Source organism: Chiloscyllium plagiosum, unplaced genomic scaffold, assembly GCF_037043375.1.
Source record: "Chiloscyllium plagiosum isolate Xiang-an unplaced genomic scaffold, Cpla_swu_hap1 HiC_scaffold_35, whole genome shotgun sequence".
NCBI classification, from domain to species: domain Eukaryota; kingdom Metazoa; phylum Chordata; class Chondrichthyes; order Orectolobiformes; family Hemiscylliidae; genus Chiloscyllium; species Chiloscyllium plagiosum.
In genome coordinates, this window is record NW_028270173.1 from 21138141 (window position 1) to 21147694 (window position 9554).

The following is a 9554-nucleotide window of genomic DNA, read 5'->3' on the forward strand; positions in this document are numbered from 1 at the left end:
GTAAAAGTTGAGCTGAAGCATTCAGGTCTTGAATGACCTCCTGAGAATTAAGAGCTGTGGAGCCTGAGAGAACTGGTCCTGATCCTCGGGGGATAATACAACTCACTGTAAATGCTGCTCAGTTAAGCGAGATGTTAATTTGTTCGTTAGAAATAGCATGTTTAATGAGATCTGTTTACTGTTTCACTGGAGGATTGGCTTGTGTATAAATTGAGTGTGTTTCAGTGCATTAACTCATTTGGACTTTGTCTGCTTACACCTGAAAATGCGAATGCAGGCGCTTCTAATAGAAATTCTCTTTCCTGTTCTTGCAATTTTTGGAATTCCAGGTAAGTGATTAGAAACCGCTGTGACATTTTGCTTACCTCTTCTGGTTTAAATTAAATCTTTGCAATTTGATATACACACCGAATTGAACACTTGGTTTCTGCTGAGTTTTCCTTTCTTTTAATTACCATTGATTTCGGTTTGAGCCCAGTTTGTCCTGTCCTCGCTGATTGAATTGGAAACAACTATGTTTGAAGTAACGAAATTAAACGGTAGAGGATTTAAACGTTTATTTTCCATCAGTCTTGACGTTGGATGAAACGTTGAAGATCCCAATAATACGAGGAATGAGGTAGAGGGAGTAAGTCAGAAGACCATCATTAAAAGAGGCGTATTTCACGAATTGATATTTTAGCAAATAACGTTCCTGCCTCTGATGACTTGCAACCTTGCATTCTGAAATAGGTAGGTGCAGAAATAATGTCTGCATTATTATTGTGGAGAAGTTGCACAGGCATGAAAAAACTGTCAATGCATCATCCTATCCAAAAGGAAGGACAGCAAAATGCGGGTAGCTAGATCAGTTGAAAAAGCATTGGAATCGGGTAATTACGAATGGATAACAGAACATTTAGAAAATCTTAATGTCATCAAGTGGAATATTGCAGACGATAGCAAACTGTATGGAAAGGTACATTTTGAGAGGGATACAAACGCTTTTTTCAGAGAGATACTGATAGAAAAAGTAAATGGGCAAAATCTTGCAAATGGTGAATAATGTGGGAAGATGTCAAGTTGTTCATTTGAGAAGGGAGAAAAAGCAATAGAGTTTTATTTAAATGGTGACACGCATCAGGAAGCAGGTACACAAAGGGAAATGGGGCCTTCAGAAATACAAAAAAACAGATAATTAGCAAACAGGAACACGTTGTGATAAGGAAGGCGTGTGGAATTCTGGACTCTTATTTCAAGACGGTTGCAGTACAACAACAGGGACGTCTTTCTGCAAGTTCCAAGCAGCTCTGAGAATTGATTTGGAACACTGTGAGCAATTTCGTTCAGTAACAAAGGAAATAAATTTTCCTGTGGCACAATTCATACGAGGACAATTAGGATGATCAGAGGGATGGAAAGACTGTCTTATGGTCATAAATTGAACAGTTTTGGAGTCTACTGTCCGGAGTTTAGAAGAATGAACAGTGATCCAATTGAGACATATCAGATTCTTAAGGATCTTGACAGGGTAAATGCTAAGACGATGTTCCCCTCATGGGAGAGTGCTTTGGCTGTTCCTGCTTAAGCAGAAAATGGGATCATAAACAATTGGAACAGAAATTCTCGATCTCATCCTTGCAATCATTAAAATGAGTCATCAATGGCTGACAGTTATTCTGCCTGGAAACCATAGCCTTCCACTCCTTTGTGTATCCAAATCTGTCTAACTCAATCTTATACGCCAACATCCCATTACCTTCAAGGGAACAGAATTGCACTCTCCAACCACTCTCTCGGAGAATAATACATTTCTTACGTTTGTTTGAAAAAGGAAACAGTTTATTCTGATACCGTGTCCCCTCGTCTTAATCACTGTAGTCGAAAGAAAATATCTCTTTTTGTGTTCCACTTTGTCTCGTCCCTGCAAGATCTTATATGTTTCAATGAGATCACCTTATATTCTTCCAGACTCGAATGGAGATGGGCATAACCTCACTTTAGCCAACAAGACCTTAATCGCAGGAATGTGGCAATGGTCCTTCTCTGAGTGACTTCTAAAATAATGCTATTTGTTTCCTTGAAATCAGGAGAGCAAACGGTGCAAAGTGATGAGCAATTGAATATACCAGTCCTGAAATTACCCTTTGATTATTTCCATGACACAGACAATGTATTGCTAATGAGATTTCACTGTTTTCCATTGAAGTTCAAGTCTAAAATTGCCAGCAGCACATCAGTCTTGTCTAACCCAAGGCCTTATCGCTACACATCTCTGGGTGTTTGGATACATCTCACGATTTGATTTTCCTTACAGCAAACGTGATGACAGTGTTGATTCTTTCCCAAGGGAATTGCGGCCTTTCCAAAGGAATCACTCACTACATGATTGCCATGGCAACAGGAGATATGATGGTCCTTGTCTTCAACGTGATTGTGAGCCAGATCTTCAAGTATCATTTCCCGGATTCACTGCTGAGCTACACCCCCGCCTGCCGGCTCAGTGCCTTCCTGCAAGGGTTCAGCATCCAACTCTCCATCTGGTTTACCATCGCCTTCACCTTTGACCGCTTTGTAGCAATTTGCTGCAACAAATTGAAGGGGATGTATTGCACTGAAAGAATGGCTAACGTGGTCATATTCATCGTGAGTTCTCTTAACATCATGGTCAACATTCCCTTGTCTTTTCGCTATGAGCCCTCTCATGTTCTGAACAATGTACAGTGGGGCTGCCGCACCGTCACCGGTTACCTCACTTCACCGGCCTGGGCAGCTCACCGATGGCTCACCAACATCTCAAACATGTTTCTTCCTATTCCCCTGCTCCTGCTGTTGAACACTCTCACCGCTGGCCATATCCTAGCAGCCAGCAGAGTTCGCCGGGCTCTGAAGGACAGCAGAGGTGGTGCTGGGGAAATGGGCAGAGACCCCGAGCTGAAGAGCAGGAGGACCTCCATCATTCTGCTCTTCACCATCTCTGGCTGCTTCATGGTGCTGTCAGCCCCCATCACTGTCATCCATATCTGCGTCAGCTTTGCCCACATTACGTCTCTCCAAGTTTCAAACTCACTCTATGTGGCAATCAGGGCAGCGTTCCTGCTGATGTGCACCAGCTCCTGCACAAACACTTGTATTTATGCACTGACCCAGAGGAGATTCAGAGAGGAGGTGAAGAACTTGCTGAAATCTCCTTATGTTCTGCTCAGAAAGTTATGAAAATAATTAATATTGATGGGGGAGTTGGTAGTTTAATTATAACCTCACTGCTCCAGCATTCTAAAACCCAAACTCATATCCTGGGGACAGAGGTTGAAATTCCACCGTGGCAAATGATGAATTTTCTATGCAAATAGCGCGAGCACAATGTTGATTATGTCGCCATTCATGATTAACATGCGGGAAAATTAATTGTCTTCAAAAACTGATTGTCTTTCGGCAAGAACCTCTGACGGCTTTTAAGCATATCCATCGTATATGTGATGTCCGATCCACAGCCATGTCGATCTCAGAGCATTAGGATTGAGTCTTAGCTGCCCTTTGGGAAAATGCCAACCTTGGCAGGGATGCCCACGTTCTGGAATGAACAAAATAAAATACGTCATTATTAATCAAGTGACTGATATTTTACTGTGTCTATCGTGATGATACTGCTGCCTTAACAGGGTCCTGTTGTCCTTGTATTTTTTTTTCCAAAAGGGATTGTGAAAGGCAGAGGTTCAGATTTGTCTCTGTTTAGGCCACTTTGATCATGGCTAACAGATACTGCCTCAAGCAATAATCAGGGAAAAGGTCTTTTGGTTTTAAAAAGACACTTGTCCAATGAAAGGGGAGTGGCCAGTTCGACCAGCTCAGGGTGGTTTTGTTCTAGTTTGGTTTTAGGTATCAGCACACAGGCTGCACAATTCTGGTCAAAGAACGCTGTGAGGAAAACAAAAGGCTTCCTTGATTCGACAGATGCCTCTCTCTAACATCTCTCCCGTAAGAACCTGTAGTTTTAACTAAACGTTTTTTCCAAGGGCTGTTTTTATGGGGTTGTTGCAGCAAATTGGAACAGCTCCTTTGTTAAGTTGTGGGGGTTGTCGTGTTGGTTCGGTTGTCCAATTATATTTCAATTTGTGTTTCATTCAGTGGTGTGTAAATAAATTGTTTTATTTGAAGCCAAGTGGTTTGACCAGGTGCATCAAAGCTAGAATATGTACCTTACATCTGCCTAAAACAACTGGAAGAGTTAGAGTATGGGCGACCTTCGTGAAATGTTTTGGGAGGTTCTAACCTGGTATTCTACACTTTTCATTCTAAATTGATACAAACAGTTAGAACGCTGAAGGGTTGGACCAAGTGGGCAGGAACAATGGTTAGTAAGTCCAGAGGACTGGAGATCGATGTAGAGAGGAGATGGAAGTACTACTGGATGAATTCACAACAACATTGTGACCCGGATCCATCAAAACTACAGATGGCTTTTTCATGGGGACTGACGACAGCAGCGTCCAGGCCAATATTGAACAACGGCCTTAGTCTGTGACAAGGAGACTTCTTGACACAGTGACAGTGAAGTATTGGCAATAAATTTCCAAGTCACGATGATGCGTGGTTTGAATGGGGACCAGCGGTGGTAGCGTTCCATTGTGTATGCTGTCCTGTCCATGTAATTGGTAGACACCACAAGCTGGGAAGATGCTATGCCAGGAGCCTGGATAAGTTGTTGAATTGCATCGTATGTAGGGTACACATTGCTGCATATGTGCGTTGGCACACGGATCGGATGTTAAAGGCATTAGATGGTGCATCAATACTGTGCGTGTCTTGCTACATATGAGCATATAGCGGAAGAGGGGGTCTACTTTGGATAGATGTGAGCTAATACATTTATGTGACACAGACCAAGGTAGGAATTGCAGGGTTAATGGTTGGGAACTGTTGAGTGTTGTCCAGCAGAGTGACCTCGGGAGGCAGATGCATAGTTTCTTCAAAGTTGCACATTGTTAGATGGGTGATTAAGGAGACGTTTCGAATGGTTGCTTTCATTGGTTAGAAATTGAGTACAAAATTGGGACATCTTGTTGCGGCAGAGCAGATCATTATTACAGCTACATTTGGCGTACTGAATACAATTCGGTTAGTCCTACAATAGGTAGGATGTTATTGAACTGGAATTGGCGTAGTAAACAATTGTAAAGATATTACTGAGATTGGAGGGAAAGACGATTAGCAGCAGCTGGATATGTCGTAACACTTCTTAATCTTTGGACCATAGGGATGTTCACATAGAGGTTTATAAAATCATGGCTGGGCATAGATAAAGTTAATAGCCAAGGTCTTTTCCCCAGGATATGGAATTTTAAAACACAAGGGCATAGATATTAGGATAAAAAGGGAAAAATTTTAATGGAACCTGAGGGATATAGTTTTCACACAGAGGGTGATGTTCATATAGAACGAACAGTCAGAGGAATTGGAGAGCTGAGTACGATTACACCATTTTGCAAGACATTTGGACAGATGTGGATACACAGATGTTTCAGCGTAATTTGAAAAAAATATTTTCATGGCCAAATGCACAGCAGATGAAGATGACAGATGGATAAATGTGACTGTATCCACTTTAATAACAAAAACAGGAAGGCAGATTATTACCTGAATGACAATACATTGGGAGGTTAGGAGGTGCAACAATTGATGGGTGCGCATGTACACCAATCTCTGAAAGTAAGCATGCAGGTGAAGAAGGTAATGAAGAAAGCAAACAGTCGCAGTTATTTTTGCAAAATGATGGACTGCTGTGGAACCTCCTCAGCACTGTTCACGAGAATCTTACTCTTGTTGTTCCACCAGAGTCACTTTTATCTGACACTTAAGTGACAGCCCTGTACAATGAATGCTCGCCAAATCAACAAGTTCCTGTTAAACACCGGAACTGTGACAATCACCATATTGCTTCTCGTCTCTGCTTCTTCATCCTCTTTACAGCAGACTCCAGGTCATTCCTTTTTAAGTTATGGGATCACTCCTGGGCTGTGTCTGTTATTTTCCAACCATTTCAGGTGCTCTTGATCTGAAAAATGAAGAAAGTGGACTTCCTTGAAATGAAAGACACAAAACCTTCATTCTACTGAATCATTTTGTCAGTGGGTGATGAAGAATGTGCCCTGTATAACACTCTTATCATTAAATATCCATTTCCTTTCCAGATTCGCTTTTACCTGAGGATTACTTCGACTTTCCAGCACTTCAATAAGTGCCCCGATGAAAGTCCAACAATGAGGTTTTGTGTGTCTACCATTATTTCAACTGATGTGTTATTTTCTTTTTATCATTCTAAGTTCAGGGCTTTCAGATTTATGGCCTTTACATGCTTCCATTCGCTCCCTAAAACTAGTTCCTTCCCCTTAATTTCTGTCTCTCAAATCTCTTTATGAATTCCCACGTCTAAGCCCCCTCTTGCAACAGACAGCGTGTGATATCATAGGTATCTGCCAAAGCTGTTAGTACTTTGAACTTTGATAGTTGATTTTATAATTGACAAAAGAAACCCAGTGAGGATGTTTCCTTTCTGTAGGGCAATGTAGAATGAGAGTGCACTGTTTTTGAGTAAGTGATAGCAGATGAGCAGAACTTCTCTCCCGCAAAGGGTCATAAATCTGTGGAATATGAGTTCGCTCCTTGGGCACTGAGTAAATTTAAGCAGATGTGAGATAGATTTTCTTCATTAATAATGGGTTAAAGTGCCACAGTTTTAGTGGTACCTGAGATGAAATATATAATTCTGTGAAATGTTGATATGAATGGATTTTTTGGAAGTTCTAAATTACAGCACAGTGGAGACTCCTTCCGGAAATTTAATAAAGAATGTTTTTTCACAAATTGGAATGACTACAGAAATCTTCGAGGGACTTCTATATCGTTGAGGGAGATCTTGTGGGAAAATAGTATACATTTTCGTAAACTGTCATGACTCTCAGTAGAAGTAGAACCAAAGAAATCATGTTGTGAAGATCTTTCTGATAGAAAATGACAATGGCTCTTAAGAATGCTTCTTCATTTTTCGTTGAATTCAGTAACTGTGGGAGGAAGAGAAGGATGAGATTGGAAAGACGCAACTTGAAGGCTCATGTGACCCTGTTGTGAGATTCCTCTCTCTGCGCTAAAAGACCTCAGTTTAACGGTCACATTCTCCAGAACAGTCTGATTGCACAGTGTGATTTACAATGGTGATAGTTGACCACTTGAATCTACCTCTTGAATGACCTTATGTTCCACACGCCATTAAGATCAGGCTGAGGCAATCAGGTCCCTCATCACCATTTCAAAACTCAGAGTTCTAACGCCTGACAGACACTGGCTTTGTTTCTGTGGGGATCACATAGCTTACTGTAAATGCTTGTCAAGGACAGGAGGCAGACAGAGATACAGTCATGAAGATGCACAGCACGGAATCAGACTCATATCTCAGACAGTAATGAGAAGATTTGTAGTTCAGGTTGAGGTCCTGGGCGTAGACTTGCTCACTTACCTGGAAGGTTCATTTTCAGACGTTTTGTCACAATACTAGGTAACATGTTCAGTGAAACTCTGGATGAAACACTGCTGGGGTTTCCAGCTTTCTGATTATACGTTTGGGTTTCCTTGTGTCAGTGATGTCATTTCTCGTGGTGGCGTCATTTCATATGATGATGTCATTTCCTGTTCTTTTTCTCAGGGGCTGGTAAATGGGGTCCAAGTCAATGTGGTTGTTGTTAGAGTTCCGGTTGGAATGCTATTCTCATGTGTGTTTTCTTTAATGGCTTGTCCTAGGATGGATGTGTTGAGAGGGTCATGTCGCTTTGTGGCCAGTTGAAGTTCATGTATTCTGGCAGCTAATCCTCTGCCTGCTTGTCCAATGTGGTGTTTCTCCCAGTTATTGCATTGTATTTTGTAACTTACATTAGCTTTGCTTGCTGTCTGTATAGGATCTTTTACGTTAATTAGCGGCTGTTTTAGTGTATTGGTGGGTTTGTGGGCTACCATGATGCCAAGGTGTCTCGGTCGTCTGGCAGTCATTTCAGAGATGTCTTTGATGTAGGGGAGAGTGGCTAAGGTTTATTAATGCGTTTTGTCTATTTGTTTGGGGTTGTTGCTGAAAGATCGGCGAACTGTGTTCATTGGGGACACATTCTATTTGAATACACTGTATAGGTGATTTTCCTCTACTCTGAGTAGTTCCTCTGTGCTGCTGTGTGTGATGGCTCATTGAAATAATGTTCTGATGCAGCTTCATTTGTAGATGTTGCGATGGTTGCTTCTGAATTCAATATCTGGCCCGTTTGTATTATTTTCCTTTAGATGCTGGTTTTTCGCTCTACTGTGACATCTAGGAATGGCAGTTTATTGTTGTTTTCCTCCTCTTTAGTGAATTTTATGCCAGTAAGTATATTATTGCTGGTCTTGAAGGTTTCCTCTAATTTGTTGCATTTACTGATCTCAAAGGTGTCACCCACGTAGCAGACCCAAAGTTTGGGTAGGATGGTTGGCAGAGCTGTTTGTTCGAGTCTCTGCATTGCTGCCTCTGCTAAGAATCCTGATATTGGAAATCCCATGGGCATGCCATTGGTTTGTCTGTAGATTTTGTTTTTGAAAGTGAAGTGCGTGGTAAGGAGAGGTCCAGTAGCTTGATGATACTATCCTTGCTGATGTAGTCAGTGGTGTTTGGTGTATGTGTCTTTGGATCTTCTAATTGTGTAGTCAATGTTTCCTTGGCCAGGTTGATTTAGTGGACGCTGCCAGAATTCATAGACGCTGGTCCAGCTCCTTTATTTTCTATAATACAGGAGGAAGCAGAGACGCTGGTCCAGCTCCTTTATTTTCTATAATTCATAAATTCAGACATGGATATGTTGGAACAAAGGGCCTGTCGCCATGCTGTACATCTCCATGGTTCTATTGTGGTCTCCGCTGGACCAATTCTCTCATTTACCACTCCTGCACAAATCCAGGAGGTGCCCAGGCTCTCCCTTCGAGTATAATCCTGCCACAGTTCTCCCACTTCGAATTTAAAGGCACCTGCATGAATTCTCCAATTATTGAAGGCCTGCATCAATTCCTTCCACTTAGATGTTCCCTGATACACTTCTGCAGCATCTGCAGTCCTCACTTTCTCCTAGAAGATTTTAACCTACTGCCAATCCTCTTACAAGGATGCCTTCCTTGAAGAAGCTCTCTTCCTCCCTCTACAAGGATTTCAGTGAGTCCCTCTCTCACTGCACACCCCAGGTCATCTCCTCTGCCCAAAAGCTCTTCAGCAATGTTTCATGCAGGTCCTTGGACTCCTCCATCGGTAGACCATAGCAACACGACAGCTGGAGGAAGAGCGCCTCATCTTCCGCCTAGGAACCCTCCAACCACAAGCGATGAACTCAGATTTCTCCAGTTTCCTCATTTCTCCTCCCCCACCTTGTCTCAGTCCCAACCCTCGAACTCAGCACCACCTTCCTAACCTGCAATCTTCTTCCTGACCTCTCCGCCCCCACTCTGGCCTCTCACACTCACCTTATCACTCTCACCTTAACCTCCTTCCATCTATCGCATTTCCAACGCCC

General features: G+C 42.2%; 1 protein-coding gene across 1 annotated transcript; it reads left to right on the forward strand.

Moving 5' to 3' along the window:
* Positions 1-265: 265 nt before the first annotated feature.
* LOC148140425 (uncharacterized) lies at positions 266-3195 on the forward strand. The gene is made up of 2 exons (XM_087978865.1): positions 266-329; positions 2330-3195. The coding sequence occupies exons 1-2, from the start codon at positions 266-268 to the stop codon at positions 3193-3195; spliced, it is 930 nt and encodes a 309-aa protein (XP_087834991.1).
* Positions 3196-9554: the final 6359 nt, after the last annotated feature.

What these genes read in the sequence shown, in the direction of transcription:
- LOC148140425 (XM_087978865.1), top strand. Translation starts at nt 266, where the DNA reads ATGCGAATGCAGGCGCTTCTAATAGAAATTCTCTTTCCTGTTCTTGCA. An exon ending in TGCAATTTTTGGAATTCCAG is followed by an intron (nt 330 to 2,329) that starts GTAAGTGATTAG and finishes TTCTTTCCCAAG; the next exon opens with GGAATTGCGGCCTTTCCAAA.